The 20,014-nt window shown below is 44.4% G+C and overlaps 1 protein-coding gene across 1 annotated transcript in view; it reads right to left on the minus strand.

Moving 5' to 3' along the window:
* Positions 1 to 20,014, minus strand: part of EPHA10 (EPH receptor A10) — a 1,411,836-nt gene that overhangs the window by 395,705 nt on the left and 996,117 nt on the right. The window contains exon 9 of the mRNA XM_069622653.1: positions 9,644 to 9,699. Coding sequence (XP_069478754.1) covers positions 9,644 to 9,699 — 56 coding nt within the window. The remainder of the gene's footprint in view (positions 1 to 9,643; positions 9,700 to 20,014) is intronic.

Below are 20,014 nucleotides of genomic sequence, written 5' to 3' on the forward strand. Positions count from 1 at the left end.
ATTACTAACTAGGGAGGATATCTCAGGGGCAACGTGCTTGCCTTGGAAACAAGACAACGTGGAGCAACACAGGCTTGATCCCCGGGTCCGCGATTAGAAACTTCTGGGTATGAATATTGTTATAAATAACCAATTATAATGAATTGCTGTCTCGGGAGGATAGCTCAGGGGCAACATGCTCACCTTGGAAGCAAGACGACATGGAGCACCACAGGTTTGATCCCTGTGTCCGCACTTAGAAACCTCTGGGTATTAAATGCGTTATAAATTACATATCACATAGCTCTCAACTCACACGCTTTTGGCGGGTATCACCCGCCTTGTAAACAGCTGACTCACCCGCCAAGCCTCCTGCACGCCCATTCATTTCAATGGGCCTCTCACCCGCCAAAAATAAAATCGGGGGTTTTCACCCGCCTTTGCGACATAAATGGTTGATAGCTATGATATCATATCATATATCATGAATGTTAACGATATTACAAAAGTAACCTACATTCCTCCCTATAGTACAGTCAGCTATTGCATGCTTCTTCTATGAGAGGGCAGTAGCCCCCTGCTAAATACAGGTGGTATGAAGAGAACATCTGCAACACAGAGGCAGTGGTGTGCGGTCCCGCATACCCTGACAGGATGCACATACCGTGGTCTGGCAGACTGCAGTCAGACACTCCTGTCCTATGAGCAGGTGACAAAGCAACCATATAAGTGGGCAGTGTGTTCTATGTTTTCACATTGGAATAATGATGATGTACATTCAACTGTATGAGCAACCATTTATTCGAATGGACAGCAAATACGCTTCAATGGGCAATGACTCAGCAGAGCTGGAACTTTCCTTTACGCTTCAATGGGCCATGACTCAGCAGAGCTGGAACTTTCCTTTACGCTTCAATGGGCAATGACTCAGCAGAGCTGGAACTTTCCTTTACGCTTCAATGGGCAATGACTCGGCAGAGCTGGAACTTTCCTTTACGCTTCAATGGGCAATGACTCAGCAGAGCTGGAACTTTCCTTTACGCTTCAATGGGCAATGACTCAGCAGAGCTGGAACTTTCCTTATCTGAGAACTCTGAAACTGGGAGCCATCAAGGCTCCTTGGCCCCTACTGTTGGGGTGTGTTTGCTTACTTGTCAACTCAGATGGAACCATTATGTTGCAAACCCTCTTCCTTTCACCTTTTCCTCTTCTATACCTATCACTGAGCAGTTTTTCAGACTTCTTGGTGCCTAACGGATGAGGAAGCGTTACCCTCCTCAGACCTGATACTGCTCTGGACGTGCACCCAGCATTTGTGGATGCTTCAATGAATAAATACACTTTATTTGATCCTAAAACATTATGAAGCTCTTTTACACATATACACATTTTAATTCCGATTTGTTTGTTTTTGCACCAGCTTTCCAGATACATGCTGTTGAAAATATATAATTATTGCACACTCATAGTGGGTTTGGGTCTTGGTACATCCCTCCCAAAACCCCAGTGCGCCTATCCTTGGTATGTTCCCCAACCCTTGACAATTGTAGCCATGCCCTGGTTTGGCAGACCTTTCTTGCCCCATTTATATGAGACATTTGCTTTCCGGGCCCTCTTTCTAGGAGCCTGTTCCTGCATCTAGTTGTGCTCTGAGCCAAGCCTTGCCCTGAGGCCATGCTACTTGGTATTTTGGTTGTGTGGCCTATCCTATTCTGCACCCTTATGTGATTGCTGTTGTGGAACCTCATCTAAGACAACCCGTGCCCCTGCCGAGTCACAGACCAGCATGGCCTGTGAGAGAGCTGCTCCACTTCAGGAACATGTGTAAGCTCCTCCCCAGTTGTGTGGGAAGGTCCTGCGGTAGAGCGCCGTTCCTGCTTGCCATACACCCTCTAAAATGATCCTCTGCCCAGACTTGCCTGTAGAAGAGCGCAGTTCCTGCTTACCCAAAACCCTCTACAATGAACCTCTGGCCGGACTTGCCTGCAGTAGAGTGCCATTTCTGCATACCCTACACCCTCTAAAATGATCCTCTGCCGGACTTGACTGTGGTAGAGCGCAGTTCCTGCTTACCGAACACCCTCTAGAATGAACCTCTGGCCGGACTTGCCTGCGGTAGAGTGCCATTTATTTATTTATTATTTGTTTTATTTATTTTAATTGTAACAATTAGTTTACAAATAAACTTCAATTACAATAAACAATAGACGATCCTGCTTTCACATATATAAACATAAATCCGCAGGAGGACAAGAAAAACAAGAGAACAAAGACAACACAAGGAAATTACAGTCTTTCAATGACAATCATTCAATGAAGGAAGGAAAGGGAATCTTTCTGATTGACACTGGTCCTCATTCAGAATATGTTCCACTAAATCGCAAACTGCACATGTCAGTGGCACGTTTGATCCAGATAGTATATGGTACCACCATTTGTCCATGTCCTCGTCAATTAGAGCAAAAGCGCCCAAATAGCGAGTACGATGTTCCTTAATTTTAGGACATTCAATGACTAGGTGTTTTACAGATTTCACAAAACCTACAAAGATTATTCTCAATTTTGGGGGCTTTTCGTCTCCATAGAATCTCCTTTGTTGTGTGTGCGTTCAGCCGCAGTCGCAGAAATTGATTACAGTGTTTTCTTGAGGGGAATTTTTGTAGGTATCTTGGTAGGTGATCCAGACAATTTGTTAGGGAGCCTAAGTCGATCGACGTAGATAGGAGATTTCTTCATTCTAGGTTCTCTATCCAATTCCATTTCCTTAGTTTTTGTTTCGCAATTTGGGGAGTGTCTATCAAGGTTTCCCACGTTACATCTGCAGTATCCAAAATCAGTTTTAGACCGCTAGTCCAATTTTGTGTAATGCTACAGTGTTGTTGATGGATCATATTTGCAAAAATTTTGTAGGCCGGGGCCTGGTCCTTTAGTGACATCTTTCGGAGCATGGCCAAAGATTTCCAGACAACTATGTTATGCATTGATTCAAGTCCGAGTTCATGTCTAATAGAAATCATTGAAACACCTTTTGGTAGTTTGAGGATGCGTCTCCAGAAGAGACCTTCAAGGGTTGGCCATATATGATAATCTAGGTTCCATCCAGCCTCAGCTCCAAACGTGATTGAGGGAATAACCTTTTGTGTATAAAAGGTTAGTGCAGGTTTGAGGGTAAATTTCCCATATTCGGCATGTAGCTTCGATCCTTGTAATGCAAATGTCAACATACGTTGTTTCAGGTCGCAGATCCACTCATGCTCTCTTATTGAGATGTTATAAACAATGCCCAGGTATCTAATAGATGATACAGGTTGGATCTGAAGTACATCAAGGTTCCATTTAAAGTTCTTTGTTAATCTTTTGAATGTAGTTCCGTGGTTCGACATGACCTTTGTTTTTTCTACATTGATTTGCAGCGAATTGTCTGATAGATAGCTTTCCAATGCATATAACAGTCTCTGAAGTCCAATCGGTGTTGCATCTATTAGGACAATGTCGTCTGCATATATTATCCAGCTAATGCTGTTATTGTCTATCCTCGGGGGGAAACAGCATGTCTGTGTAAATGCTTCAGATATATCGGATATGAAAAGTTTGAATAACAGGGCAGCTAAAGGGCACCCCTGTTTGACTCCTTTATTCGTTCTTATTTTATCAGTCAGCTCACCTGCTTCGTTGATTCGCACTCTAACTGAGGTATCTTTGTGGAGAGCCATTATCGGCTGCAGTAATTCAGATGGACGCGACCAGTTTATCAGTTTTTCCACAATTTTGTTTGATCTAAGGAGTCAAAGGCCTGTTTCATATCAATAAAGGCAATAAAAAGATTCTTGCCTTGTTCTATAGCATTTAATTTCAGCAGGTTTAGTATAGTTAAGTTCACTTCTGTTCCTACGCCTTTGGTAAAACCTGTCTGACGTAAGTCGAAGTGACCAGAACACATAGCCCACTTTGACAACTTCTGTTGTAGAAAAGACGTGAATATCTTCCCCAGGATATCTAAGAGAGCAATTGGTCGATAGTTGGCCGGATCGTCGCGGTATCCTTTCTTGAAAATGGGAACTATGATGGCTGAGTTCCAAGATTTAGGTATCATTTTTGTTGCTGCAATTGTTAGGAGTAGATGGAAAATGAAGGTTGTCCACAGCTCATTGTTTGCTTTCAGTGTGACATTGGAAAGGTCATCGGGTCCAGCGGCTCGCAAGTTTTTTAAGTGTCGAATTGCTATTGATATATCTTCTTTTGATTCGATTACATTCCAAGACTGGACTTCATCAAGTCTTTCGTCACTCAGCTGATGTTCTTTGCTCCCAAAAACTTTGGCAAAGTGCTGTTCCCAAGTGGCCTTAGAGATACCATGATGGGTCTTCGCCTGCTGGAATATTGTTTTATTATTTATGATGTTCCATAGGTCCTTTGTTTGGTGGCAAATAATGAGCTTCAGAATTCGTTCACCTCTTTCTTGATCTCTCATCGTTTTGAAGCATTTCAACCAGTTTCGATATTGTGTCTTTAGATGTTTCCTTTGCAACAGTTTATTTGGATCTGGCTCATTATTTAATTTCCTGAGCTCACGGCGTAGTTGTTTTTTTTTAGAGACACCAGTGTACTAAATTCATATTTCTTTTGATAGGAGCAGCAATTCGGATGTTTGAACTTGATTTGAAAGTCTACTATCAACGCAGGATAGTTTAGTTTTTCGCATGAAGCGGTCTCCTCTGAGGTTATCATTTTGTTCAATTTCCGCAATTGCTTGCTATTTATTTTTAGTCTGTTGCCTCTTTGATTCACCTCAATTGGTTGGTTGAAGATCTCTGCATTTCTGGGGAAATATGCCTTTAGAGTTAGTTCAAGTGGATTATGGTCACTGCTTGATGATTTCAAGACCTTCAGCTGTAGAATCTCATTTAGCATTGTATTTGATGCCCAAATGTAGTCAATGATTTTTCTTGTACCATCACGCTGCCACGTAATATTCGGAGGACGATCACCTTTGGTTTGACCGTTGAGCATATGGCAGTTCCTGGCAATCATGGCTGAGTGAAATTGGTAGCCTCTGCATGTCGAGTAAGCTTGATGCTTGAATTTTTTCATGATCAAATTCTCATCAAACCACGAGAAATTCAGGTCTCTGCATAATATGACTTGTAGGTCAGACCATAATTCCATGTTATCATCAGAGTGCCATTTCTGCATACCCTACACCCTCTAAAATGATCCTCTGGCTGGATTTGCCTGCGGTAGAGTGCCATTCCTGAATACCCTACACCCTCTAAAATGATCCTCTGGCCGGACTTGCCTGTGGTAGAGCGCAGTTCCTGCTTACCCAACACCCTCTAGAATTAACCTCTGGCCGGACTTGCCTGTGGTAGAGCGCAGTTCCTGCTTACCCAACACCCTCTAAAATGATCCTCTGGCCGGACTTGCCTGTGGTAGAGCGCAGTTCCTGCTTACCCAACACCCTCTAAAATGAACCTCAGGCCGGACTTGCCCTGAGTACTTTAGCCTTTGTCCCAGCCAGCATACCCCCATTAGGTACTATTCAGAAAACAGCCATATGTCTCTTTAAGACAGTGTAAATAAGTGAAGACAAATTGTAAAGTGTTTCATTTAAACAGTTGCAGTTGTCTCTGTATATAGAATATTCTCTGCATATCTGAATATTTGGAGCCATCTCCATGTATTCTGCCTGTGTAATATTCTACCTGATTTACAGTTTTCACTATTGAACTGTGTAAATAGTACCTTGGTTTCTTCTTTTCATTGTCAGAGTAAACTGCTATTGTTGGGCCTTGTTGTGTATTCATGCGTTGACCTTGCATTGCATTCTGGAAATTCATTTACACTCAAACTAAGTCCTGACCGGTGTCCCTGGTGTCAGTACTCAATTCCATTGGTCTGCACTCATTCTTGTGTGCGTGATCATTAAGGGCCTGATTCACACGAGGGTTAACTAATGGCACAATCCCATAAGTTAAACATTCTGTGAATCAGGCCCCAAGTCCCAATTAGTTCCCTTCATTGTGAATGTGTTTCATGTGGCACAGTTATTTCACATTGGTTCCCCACTGCCCATTGTATTACCTCACATGCATCAAGGTTCCCAGTCTCCCAGTCCACATCCCCTACCCCCTAGAGGTATCCCCATTGGAAAGGTGTGCACAGTAGCTATCCCAGGTGCACTGTTGATTGAGGTTACCTCCTTTTCATACGGCACAACTTTCGTGGAGATACTCACCAGTAAGAACCCTGACTGCCACAGGCCCTCACTCTGTGACAGCCCTTTGAGTAATCTACATCCTTTGCCTAAACTTCTTTTACAGCACCATCTTAGACTTGTAATCTGTCAAAATGGTAAACCATAACTGCTGCTAAGGTGGTGCAGATATCCACCGCCACAAGATGGAAGACGTTTTCCGTCCTTACCTACGCAGTAGCAGCCAAGTCCCAGCCTAAGAGGTTTCCACCCTTGCTTCCAAGACTGCAAGCCAAGGACTCTGCCAACTTCCTTTTTCAGGTCTCTGGAGGCTGTCGCAATTTGTCTTATTGTTCTGAACAAGCTGGAGAGTAAGTACTCCAGTGTACTGGATCTTATCTTTCTGCAGAGGCGGTGTTGATAAGGCCATCTTCATCGATCTACCATGAGTCTGCAGCAGGGGTTGTGCCTGTGCATTTATAGCCGGTTAACTGGTTGGATGTCGACTGGGACTAATGGCAGCGGTACTGGGCTGCGGATATGGCAGACAGGCCGGAACCACTTAACATTGACTGCTAGACCCGCAAAGGCATCAGGCTGTAGCTGAGCCAAGGTGATCGACATGACATTGTGTTAGTTAGACCCACCACTTGCGCTAGCCTTTGATTAGTGTTGGCTGGGCAATTAAAGCACCAGTAGAGGTAATGACATTGCTGCAACAGAATTAATAATTTACCTGGAAGTTGGGCTCGCACCATTGACAGTTGTACAGCTCGAATGCTACAGTAACACGCACTGTGAGCTTCAAGAACAGCTCGTAGGGACTGCACACCCCTACTAATGTGTGTAGAAACGTGTCTTCCAATCAGCTGAAAGGCAAGTGCCAGGAGTCCCTTTGCTGCTATTTTCTGGCACTTGGTAATGGCAACTTTCCCAGGCAGCAGAGATACTTTCTGAGAGCTCACTTATCGGTTGATGGTTGCTTTTCTACTGAAGTTATTTTAAAGTCTCATGGGATCAAAGAACATTTTTCAATCCATCTGCTTTCTGGTCTTGTTTCTATGCTTGGTCTGTGCAAAGCAGCTCCATTAAGACATACACAATGGCTTCTTTGAATGGAACCCAGGCTAAAGCCTTAGCAAGAGTACCTAGAGCAATCTCTTTGGCCTGGCCGTGGAGGGAGCCCATTGCGTTCTCCTAGCTGGATTGGTCCAAGGGATGCTGCTTGAGGGCTCCTTCTGTTAAGATGCTAACATGTCCAAGCCCCCACCACTCCTTAGGGTTCATGCAAAGTCCATAGATCAATCACAAAAAGAGAGCCAGCACCACTCGCCTCCATGCTTTCATTATATCGGATGTGTGTCTAAGCACTCAACCAATGCGCCCATGACTATACAGCAGGATCTTGAATCCTGCAGCTCGGCAGATGTTTTGGAGTACAACTCCCATCACCCTTAGCATGTACACCATTTTGAGTGATTATGGGAGTCACACAGCCTCATCACGAGTCTGGCAGTTACCCTTAAATGTGGCGGTAGCACTATTACCGCCGCATTTAAGGGTCCGCCAGATCATGGCTTTGACGGATTTCCCCCCAGCTGTGAGCTGGGGGGAAAACCGCGGCAAAACTGCTGATTTTCGGCGCGATTACCGCCGGCGGGAAATCCACTGGCGGTAATAGCGTGAATTTTCCCCATTGGGCCCAATGGGGAATGAGGAATTCCCGAATGGGCCCAATGGAGAATGGGCAATAACCCTTCCGCCAAACCCGTGATCCGGCGCTAATAGCGCCGGGGGGTTTGGCAGTAGGGCTATTAGCGTCGGTGCTAATAGCGCCGGCGTTACCGCCCAACTCGTGATGAGGCCCACAGACTGGTAGTCCAAAACATCTGGAGACGTGCAGTTTGCAGACCCTCGTCATACGGTTTGCCAGTGACAACAGCACACCTGTATACTAGCTCAATCACTAAAGAAAATGACATCTGATGATGTTTTCTGCATGTGAGATAGTTTTTTTTAAAAAACAAATTTGGGTAATCTTTTCATTAGTCGAAATGTAAAAGATCCAGTTGGGAAAAAGAACCCAGAGGATACAGGAGTCTCTCTCCTGAACAGGGCTCAAGTCAAGGGTACACTCGGGTGGACGGAGTCCCCCCACTTTTTTGAGAGGACACCTTGATATGCTAATTTCTGGTGATGCCACATTCAATTGTTATGCTAATGTGTCCCCCCACATCCCATATTTTTTAGGACTTGACCCCTGCGTCCTGTCTTTAGTCTCTGGCGGTAGGCTCCTGGTGTTAGGGGGAACTCAGCACTGGGGTGTTGCTAGGTCTGGAAAAGATCTGGGGCTACACTAATGTCGGGACTGTCAGGACTGGGGGCTAGCTAGCCTTTTGATTGTAGACCCTGAGCTTCTATCCGGGGCTACAAACAAAAGACCCGGGTCTATAGCCCCCTCATCCCCCCCTACCTCCCCAGCAACGCTTCTGCCTCAGCATACGAGTCTGGTGAAGTGATTGGACCTTGTAGGAGCAGGCAAATCATTGAATATTTCAGTTTTTTTTTATTGTGCGTTTGGAAGCACGAAATCCACACATTTTTTACATTCAATGCAGAAATACATTTATATTTTTAAAATTAAAAGAGGCATGACACCTGTGTGGGTAGCTGTTGAGTGGTGATGTGTTAGAAAGTAAGGATTAAAGAGCAGTGGAAAATACATAATCTTCTGGTGCAGACGTGCAATGAAATGAAAAAGAAACAGTGTATGAGACAATCACAACTTGAGTGAAATTGAATGTTTACAAACGCTAAGGGAACCGTCAACATTCCACTGTAAACATTCAGCGCCGGAAGCTTTTTTGCTGGTCTTAAAACATGGCCGTCAAGCGAGGAGTGATCTGAAAAGCTGGGATGAAAGGGAAGTCTTCCCGGAGACGAGGCACCGTTCGGTTAGTTGCCTCTGACATGCTCCAGGGAGCGGGAGGATGCGGGCCAACGTGGCACACGCCAGCTATCAAATGAAGATACCTGCTCCGGCATTTGAATTTTCCTTGACAACTGTTTGCAAAATCATCAGTGCTTGATAATCCAGCGGAAAACAAAGGCGCTTTTGCCGGGTGCCCTGAGTGAAGGGCTGACAGAATAATTCATAGGCCCCGCAGAACGCTGAGAGCGCCTGCCTGTCCCTGGGCACGCCGGCGCCCCGGCTTCTGATTGCCAGGAGCGCTCTGCTCGCTGGCTATGGACACTAGGCTGTGGAGCTGTCAAGTCTGGTGTCTCGGGAGAGGTGTGTCTCGCCCAGGCAGCGCTCTCTAGGGAGACTCGGGATGACAGCAGGCATCACACGGGGCATTAGCATAGGGCAGCACTGAAAGGGGAGTGGAGGTGGCGCTAATATAGCCATCAGCATGTCTACAGCGTGTGGAGATGTGCAAACAGCTCATTACAAATGTGGCGGGAACTTACAGTGAAAATACAGCTCTTCCTCGCCGTCCTGGCTGGCTTTGCTGTATCCGCATTGCCTGGAAAAAATGAAATGAAATACTAGGTTAGCCATCTCCCCAAAATGTTCATGTAATTAATTATAACTTCAAACACAATGCCCGAACCCACCCAGTCTCTCTGGCTATGCTCATCTTTAAAATAAAATTCGATCTTGTATTAAACATTTGAATTTCCCTGGCAATTCTGTTTTGATATGAGTGAAATGCAAGCAATTTAGCAACGCTGACTAGGGTTCCTCTGTATGTAGCATCATGTGCAATACTGCAGAATAATTTTTTAGGGTTGGGACGAAGCCTGATTTGCATATGGTCTTTCCCCTTCTGTAATGACTTGGCAGGCGAAGCACGATGGTCTGGAGAGTCGGCAAAAGCAATGCCAGTGCTTATGATTCATTCAAAACTTTCCAGCCATCACCTCTTTTGTTTTGCTTTATTTTTTGAGCTAACCAACAATTGGTATGCTAGTAATTGTATTGCATAAAACACAAAGGCATATGCCTTTAAAAAAAAAAAAAAAACTTAAGTTAACACCAATTCTGACGTTTTTGAAGGCCATTCTGAATTAGTACTTGTCACAACAATAGAAACACTGGTACAATTTATATAATTTGCTCAAACTGCATGCACGTTGATGACAATGGCATGTGTGACACTGTTATCATCGGATGTGATATGCAGCATGTGCTTATGTCCATATATATGTTTGAGCAACTCCCTTTTGCTGAATCATATGTATCGGGACAGAGTGCCATTGATGGCAACCTTTTGGGAATGTGTGGCAGCCATGGGTCATTTATGAGTGGACGACTGGCCATTGGATACAACTCATTGCAGGCACACCCTGGCAGGTGGGTGAGTGGAAAGGGAAGGTAGGAAAGGTTGGCTGAGAAGGATCAGGTGTTAACACTTACGGCCCGATTCATGGAAATGTGTGCAGAAATCCTGCAAGGGCCGCGCGCCGAGAGGGACACTGCAGGAGCCTGCATGCAGAATATAAAATGCATGCCCCGCGTATTCATGGAATTTACTGCACAAAGTAATCGTAATCTCAAGTCTCACCGGGAAAGCCCCCGACACGCCCACAAGCAAAGCATAAAAAGATCCAATAGCTACCTTTGCGTGCTCCCCCAGGCAAGAATACACACACCCTTCAAACAGTGCATCTTGGGGTCCCTGCGCAGGATCCCCCGTAATAGTTGATGGCACCCCGACAACATGAAAACAATCGTAACTCGCACCCCTAGGTTAAATCGGAACCTCGGTTGTGTACACGCACCCCTAAATCCAACATGCAAACCCACTTCCGCACTGCGAATCCTATGCGCAAGTGTACTCACGCCTGCCTTCGGGTGGCGTAGTGATCGAGGGATTTGCGTGGCCCGTCCTATGCGGAGAGGCTGCGCGGGTGTTTCCATAAATACATATCATTTGGTGCAAATGTGGGCATGCGAGGGCCTACCTGCGGCCCGTCCCTCGTAACGCCCATTTCTTTTGCATGTTCTTCCCCATTTTCTGAGTAGCACCCCCTTCCCAGCCCCGCTCTGCGTGGTGTCTTGCGGAAGGCAGTCAACATCTCACACCGACGTTCCGGACCTGTGCAAACTCCACGCAAGTCCCAAGAAAGCCTTGTGGCGTTGTTTCCATGAATCGAAGAACGCAGATTTGCGCACAGTTTGGCGTGCAAGTCCCCTATTTCCCATACAATAATTCCATGAATCAGGCCCTTGGTTGGGCAAGAATGGAGGTTTGAGTACCCAAAAGACAGCTTACACACCCAACACAGGGATGTTTCTTGGCTCTTAGAGGTAACCAAATCTCTGCAGTGAACATAGAGCCAGTGGGTCAAAGGACTCAGGCCAAGATTGAGCAGGACCTCTAGACACAGGACCTTTCTAGCGTTACAGGCCCAAACAGGTAATTTTCCTTTGCTCATTCTGGCCTGCAGAAGCCAAGGTTGGACGCCCAGGGAAGACTCAATAACAAGTAAGGCAGTGTACCATATGAAACTCTGAGAGCCAATCAGACTGCTCAAGATGGCTTCCAGATTTGGTGGTAGGATGCACGAGCAGTCCTGGGAATTGGAGGCTGAGGGAGCTTCATTTTTGAGGCAGGACCCTGTGATTGTGCACAGATTCCTCTGGAATGTAGGATGAGTAAGAAAGTGTGTGGTGGGGAGTTGTTTGTTAGGTTCTGTTGTTGAATTACACAATTGTCTACTTGTTCTGGATTCACAGTGCATGTTTGGGAATCCCCATGCTCCAAAAACAGCACATAAAAAATGGAAACTTTGCCAGAGCTTGCTCTCAAAACATGTTTTCCCAATCACAGTGCATGGTCCTAAGATTCTTCCATGGGCTTACAAATTTGAGGCAGTGGTGTAAACAGCAGAGGCAAAGGATCCTTTCTGACACAGGACCCAAACGTGCCCGCCCGCTATGTTCATAGCAGCTCCTGACAGCTGATGAAGATTCATGGACAATTGTTTGACTGCAAATGTCACACTTGTTTTTCATAAAACCAAGCTTCATGCCTGTGACAATCAATGACACCAAGCATCAGACCTTATCACACGAGCTTTGGGGTATGACAACATTTGAAACTAGTACAACTGAATGGGTAGGCTATCAAGTTGTCCAATGTCAAGTATGACATAATCATCCAGTTTTGGCCTTTAGACTCGCTTCATATTGCATTCTGGAACTTGTAGTCTTGTATTTATAAAATGTACAGCAATGTATTCTAGTAGAGATTATAAATACAGTGCCTTCTTCACTATGCCAGAAGTTACAGCGCATGATTTAAGAGCGATGTTTCAACACACCTGTTACAAAACAAGAGTGCGATTGAAGTAGTTCTGTGAGAAAAGGGGACAGTGGCTTGCGTGAATTAGTACATTTAGAATTTGTACAAAGCAGTCATATTTTAGACAGACTATGGTAATGGCACACGTGAGGAAACATGTTCCTATAGAGATTTACATAGGACATTCCGAGCCACCGAGCAACAGAGCTGAGAGAGAAGGGAGAGTGTACACTGTGGCACAGGATGCCAACAGACAGGGTTCATCCCTTGGAGGACAAGTTCATACATATGTAATGCAATGTAACATAAGTGGTCCTGTATAGCGCCCTTATGTTCGTTTTGTTGTTGGTCTCGCAGCACATGGTTCTGTACGAAAAGAGGGAGGGCTCGCTAGTGGGAAAGCGGTGGTGCCAGCTGCAAAACCTGTGGTGCTGGTGGGTGCAGGTCGGAGGTACCTGGTCCCTGTGGGCTGGTGTGCTTTTAGAGGTTTGACAGCAGCTCTTCGGGTGTGTTATTTGCAAGGGCATCCCCAAGGATGCATTTATTTATTTATTTATTTGTTTATATTACGCCAAAAGCCCACAGGCATCGGGGCGCACACACAAAGACAGAAGACTTACATATAATACAGGACAGAGGGATGGGGAAGGAAATGTGCTTTGGCTCATGATACCGGCTAATGTGAGGGAGTGTGATAGGACTAAAGAGGGGAGCTCAGGTATACATCAGTGATATATATGTGGCATAGGCTAAGCCTTTGAGGCGGTGCGAGGGTAGTGCAATGTGGTAGGATATGTCACAGAGGAGTCAGCTTGCCAAGGGGAGTGGGCAGTCAGTGGGTACAAGTAGCAGGGGCAGAGAAATAAACACGAGGCATCCTCTGGGAGTGAGGAAACGATAATGATGTGTTATTTATGTAGCACTTTCTTCAAAGCGCTTCACAAAGAACATATTTACAGTATCCAGTCATTATCTGAAAAACAAAAGCGAGAGGTAAGTTTTATCGAGATCCATATTACGGAAGAAATACTGAAAATATTAATTAAATATATATATATATGGTAGGGGGGTAGGTGTTTAAATGGGTGCGGACGGGGTTAAAAGGATCGAAAAACAGGGCAGGGGTGTTTCTTAATTAAAAAATAAAATAAGCCAGTATTTTTTCGGTATTTTTGCTTCGTTGAACTTGACCACTCTGATTATATCTTTGGTAAAATGACATATAATCCATATTTACCTACAATATCATCCAATCGAAGTTGGTACTCATTTATCAGCATCGGAATCCTTGCCGGGATTTGAACCTGCAGATGACACAGGGATCACGGCAGCAAGAGCTCAACCTGCGGAGCTATCTTACCAGCTTAGGTATTATGCGGTTGAAGGTGACAGGTTCTTTGTCAGATGTTTGCAGTGCTACTTTTAGGATTCCCTGTCTGTTGTGTGGAGTTTGATGAAAGGGAGCCGGTTTTTGTTATGTTAGACAGTGGGATTCCTACAGGTTCCTGGACACCACTGTATATTACAGGTGCATTCTGATGGGCAGAGTCAAGGAGGGTTGGTGTACGCTTGGGTGGGGTTCGTGGGCAGGTCTCGGGATGAAGTTAGTTGAAGAGCCAGGTCATCCAGGTAAATACGTGCACAAACAACGTGTTGAGTTTGCCCGTGTCTGATGTTGGGTCATTGGTGAATTTGTACTCAGTTTGTGTGTGATCTGCATGCTTATGATATGCAAGGCCTGCACTGCTGGTGAGGTCCAGGAGGGGTATCATGGGTATGCTGACGAGAAGGTTTGAGAGGCTTGAGTTTGGGTACTCTACATGCCAGGTTGGGGACGCAGTGATGTGAAAGGGGCTGTTGTGTTGTTTCTGTTCTCTCCTACAGGGAGGATTCAATCCAGTGAAGAAGGGTGATTCCCTTTCTATATGTCGATTTCCAAAGTTTAAAGTGTTTGTCGATTTTGCATGCATATGTTTGCATTCTGGGACGGTCCTTTGCACTTTTCATGCTTTGCTTTGGACTCGGTGAAATATGAACCATAAATTCAGCTGAAGGAACAGCAAACAATCAATATTTGTATATGATCAAATGAAAATCTCCAATTTAGTTGGATAAATTCAGCGCCTCGATGCCCCCGGGCTGTGTGCGTTCTATATAAATGCAAATAAAATAAAAAATAAAATGAATAATAGGAAAATCTGTAAAGTTTGGTGGTGCGATAAAACAGTGGAAGTAATTTCGGTAACGCCCATTTTTTTTGACAGTGGTGAAATGACTGCCATATTTACCACACTGCCGGAGTCTGAAGCAGACATCACATCAAGATTCTGGAGGTAAATCCTCGACTTTGAGGTAATAAATCAGGGAAGTTACTGACAGAATTACCTATGTTTTTAAATCTGACAATAATCCCCATATAAACTCCAAAAATGAGTATTAACATCAACTGTACCACAACTAAACATTTGGCGGTAAAACTGCAGGTCCCAGTAGTGGTAACAATGAATGATTTTGTCAATAATTCCACTGAAATGCTCCTGAATTACAGCCAAACTTGCAATGAGTACCAAAGCATGTAAAAGCTTAAATGGGGGGCTGGCCACAGCAGTGCACGAAAAAACAATCTTCCTGTTAAATACATATATCATCCTTACTTTGTGGGGGTGCCTGCGCTAGGTCCATGTGAATACTGTGGAGTCCCAGCCGGTAGGACGTTCCTGGCAACTAATACTGGAACAGACTTACAAATCCAAGATGGCTGCTTCTCAAACAATATTGAGCAGCATGAAGTCGATTAAAGGCTTAGTTTGTGAATTCAATGAACTGAAAGTTTTCTGCTCTTATATAACTATTAAAAGCATGGACATTGTGAATTTTAGGTGCGCAACCACTGTGCCCAACAGCATTACAAGCATCACGGTGGGAAAAACAGTCACTTTTCTGTAACCTTCACTTATTCCGATAATACGCTACAGGATCCCAGTCAAGAGACTGTAGCAACCTCTGTGCAATAATAATGTATCAATTAAGACTCACAAGTGTGGCCCGCGGCACCGTTAGTAAACACTTAAGTCTGCGCGCCTTGTCCCTAAAACGCTATCGAGAATGCCCGCCCACAAGCTAGCCGCGGCCCATCTGTTTTTGTAATATCCGCAAAACGATCAAAAGTTTCATGCTGTAATTTTCAGAGTTTTAAATTGTGCCCTTGCAGCGCTTGAGTTTATTCTTTAATCCCTCTTAAATTGTAAATTACCGATCATTAGAGAGAGGCATCTGTCAGGCTAATGAGTACGAGTCCCTGAACCATTTCACGGATCCAAGGGCAGATCTGGCAGCTAAAGTGGAAATCGCAAGACATGGCAGCGATGATATAACAATTGTTCGATTCAGGCATCGTATCAGCACCCGCTTGCACCGCAAGGCATCTCTTCTTCGCAGATACACGGATATCGGGATGCTTTTTTAATTATATTTTTTGTAACGCACCTAAGAAAGCTAAGAAGACTGCATCAAAACACTGGATTGGTGAAGCAGAGGAAGATATAATAGAAATAGAAATAAGCGATACGAGGAGGGAAGCATGATGGCGTAATGGTGTCCTAATTCCTTATTCTTTAATTTAAGAAACACGAGCGCGGTTCTGCTACCTTTAGCTGTCCAGATATTTGGGACTACAACTCCAATCATCTCTAGCCAGCCTAGTCCATGGTCAGGGATCATGCAAGATGTGGTCGAAAAACCTCTGGCGAGCTTGCAGAACCTTGCAGTACTGTGTTCCACCATCACAACAAGGCCAGATCAGGCAGCTGCCCCTTTCCCGCTCCTGCAAGGCGGCCCCTGAACTCTCCCCGAAAATTGATCGGCAACGTACAGGTCCACCTAGTCTTCCCCAGAAGTGTTACAACGCCAGCTTCATCCCTCTACCGCCATGCTCCATCTAGGAGTGTTGGTAAGAGACACATCTGCAGTGTAGGCCACGCTCTGTAACTCATCCCAATGAGTAGTAGATGAGGGGTCTCCAGCTTCGATGGTCAAAGACACCACTCACCTAAGTGTAACCAGTGAAGAAGTAAATAACTCTGATTTTCATTTGCTGTATTCAGATTTATTTTTGGTGGATATTCTGAAAAGATGAAGTGGGCCTGACTCTGGAGGACCAGACTGGGAGATCCCATTCTAGACAGTTTCAAGCATGGGGTTAAAAGGCTGAATCCTCACTCCTTGCATTAAAAATAAATGCCACACTCGTTTGCAACACATGCCTTTAGCCACATTAACATGAACATGACAGCTGCCAAATGTAAATATTGGATTTTTTTAAAATCACACTCAATGAGGAAATTACAATTCTGCCATAACTATCAAGTATTCCTATGCCATGGGCTAATCCATGAGCCACGACCTACCTTTTAGCCAACAGCATGTTGTAGAATGAGATTAGTAGCAAATGTTAAAATTGCAGGTCCAATAATGGCAGAAAAAGCCAGAACTGGTCGAATGCATGAAACATGCCTATTCCGGTTTACAGTCGTCCAGGGTCAAAGGGTCCAAGGTTAGAAGAGTTTATAAATAGAGGTTAACTATATGTCCCATCAAACATTATCTTAATGTAGGCTGCTGAATGGTTAATACCTAGCATAGCATGACCATAGGAGGATCATTCTGAGAGTATCTACCCATAGACTAGGGTTCCCCAACTCCCATTTACAGGAGAACAGGCCATTCATATTTTCAAAATAACCACTCAAAGTAAATTTGAATACAGTGCAACTAGATCTAATCATTGCATATGAAATGATAGGTTATTTATAACGCGCTTAATACCCTGAGGTTTCTGAGCGCTGACCCCGGGGTTTGAACCTGTGTTGCTCCATGTCATCTTGCTTCCAATGCGAGCACGTTGCCTCTGAGCTATCCCCCACCGAGACGGATGCAATTTGTGGGTACATTATGTACATATAAATTACATTTGTGTGAATTACACATTTTGCGCGCAAATGACTTGCACCAAATCTACACAAGTTTAGACTAGGTGTTTTAAGGCCCAAGAGAAGGATTTCAAATTAGTCAAAAAGATTTGAAAATGATCTGTCACTTGGTTTGGAAATGTTGTGCTCCATCGAAAATGTTCCCATGCATTATTGCAGTATTCACTGTATATTTCACAGGAATATGCCACCCTCCAAATTAGATTCATATGGGAAATTTCTAGCGCCCATGGATCGCAGCCACATAGATCTATCACCCGCTGCTTCCTCGTTGACTACCCTTTTTCACAATAGAACCAATTACAACAGTTATATATTAGAGTCTAGTGTGCGATTCGTTATTTGTTGTAGTATCTTAATCTTTTATGAATCTAGCAAATCTTGAGAAAATCTGGTTTTGTGGAATCAAAAGAATTATAAATTTCAAATGTAGAAGAGATTGAGAAGAATATCTGAGACAGCAAGAAGCCAACATTAGTGTTTTCTTCCGCAGTACGCTGAAATGATTAAAACGGAGCTGGTTCCCTGACTTGTCCCAACACAAGGGTCAGCAAGAGTCAAGCAATTGACAATAACTACACACACCTCATGGTCCTTTTCCTTCCCAACAGGGATAGAAGGCGGAGCACAAAAGCAGACTTCGAGCAAGGCCAACCGCACGAGGCAGCAGCTATTCTGAACCGGCAGTTCAGAAAGAGAAGAAAGGCAGCCAGCCCCGAAAGGACAAAGAGGGAAGTGCCCTTGCCCTTTTCAACTAAGAGCTCTGTGAAAGAAATCATAAGACCGGTATTAGGAGCTGGTGTGCAGCATAGCGGATGTCAACGGTGCACAGGGGCCTGCAGCGCTGATTGCCCAGGTGGGGAGGCACGCTGGCTACCGCGGTTCCATCCTTCACTCAACAGACAAGAAACGCCAGGGAGTTCAACACAGCTGATGAGTCAGAGAGAACTGATAGTAAGCTGGACTGTGTTGACCTGAAGGTTGCAATCGGCAACATACTATAAACACAAGGCTGATGAACAAAGAACTTGTGTGTGAGTTGAACTTTAAAGAAAAACCCAGTTGAGTTCCAGGTGCAGAGTGGTCCAACGCCATGTGGGCCTTCATTTAAAAAGACTTTGATTGGGACTTGTTTGTAGAAACTGCATATACCAAGAGGTCTAGCGGAAGGCCGGTGTGAAGTGTCACAGTGGTCCTAAGAAGGCCCTCGTACCGTCAAATGTCTTTGACACATTGAGAAGCAAAATAAACTGTGTTGATCAAATTGTGTATAGCTTGACTGATGGCTGAGACTCGGTCTTAGGTAAATGGAACAACCTAAGGGATATAAAGAGACTGGCTTGAGATTGTAGCAAGTTTGAATCCGACAGAGGGATGCCATGAGAAAGCTAGGGGAAGGGAACCCCACTTTCTGATGAGATGAGCGAATCATGAACTATATTAGAAAACCATGAACTTTGTGAACCCGACGGATGGAGGCCAAGGGGAAAACTAATGAGAGTGAATCTTGTACTGTAATAAACCACCCAAAAACATTCTGCTGACAAAAGCAAACCCGACCGAGGGATGTCCACAGTGAATGATGGTTGAACTTTTGACTGAAGGGCCAGCCTGAACCCTGACAGAGGGAGGCCAACAGATTGTTGAACTGATGATTGAAAGGCCACAGTGAACCCGACAGATGGAGGCCAACACTGACAAAAGGATTGAAGCCCAGCAGAGCAGGATCCTAAGGCGAAGGGTAATCGCCCAACATGGACGATTAATTGAAGGAACTTTATGTTCGTTGCTTTGTTGACTATGGCACATCCGGTCTTCTGATGCAAGAGACTTTCTGCCTCATCACGAGTTTGGCGGTGACCCTTAAATGCGGTAGTAATGCTATTACTGCTGCATTTAAGGGTCCGCCAAATCACAGGCTTGCCAGATTTACCGCTAGCTCAGAGCTGGGGGCAAATCTGCCATGATTTTGCTGATTTTCGGCGCTATTCCCGCCGGCGGTATTACCACCAGCGGTAATAGCGGCAAACATTTCCCATTGGGCCCAATGGGGAATGGAAAATTCCTGAAAGGGCCCAATGGGGAATGGGGACTTACCATTCCACAAAACCTGTCATCCGGCGTTTTGTTTTTGTTTTTTTCATTTTATTTCTTTCCTTTACCTTCTGTCACCTTACTCCCTGTAATCAGTTCCCCTCTGTTACTTCTTAAAGACTTTTTTAGGAAATTATGGGTGAATAAGTATCATCTTGTGCATTTGAGATATTGTATTATGTTCTATTGCTTCTGTAAAGTTCTAAATGTATAAATAAAGTTTTGGAAAAAAAAAAGAAAATACCTTGAGACAGCGCTGGCCAGGCTGTCTCCGAAGTAAGTCGTTTTTAGATATAGTTTTTTGTATAGTGCACTGTATGGACTTTGTATATACTTTTTAAAGACCTTTTCACATTTTTTAAAGAACTATTTTAAAGTACCGTGTTTATATTGATGAAGGTATTTTTAGATACAGAGCTGCTTAGGGTTAAGCTAGTTTTATATAGTGT

This window comes from Ambystoma mexicanum, chromosome 11 (assembly GCF_040938575.1).
Source record: "Ambystoma mexicanum isolate Mex_15411 chromosome 11, UKY_AmexF1_1, whole genome shotgun sequence".
Lineage (NCBI taxonomy): Eukaryota > Metazoa > Chordata > Amphibia > Caudata > Ambystomatidae > Ambystoma > Ambystoma mexicanum.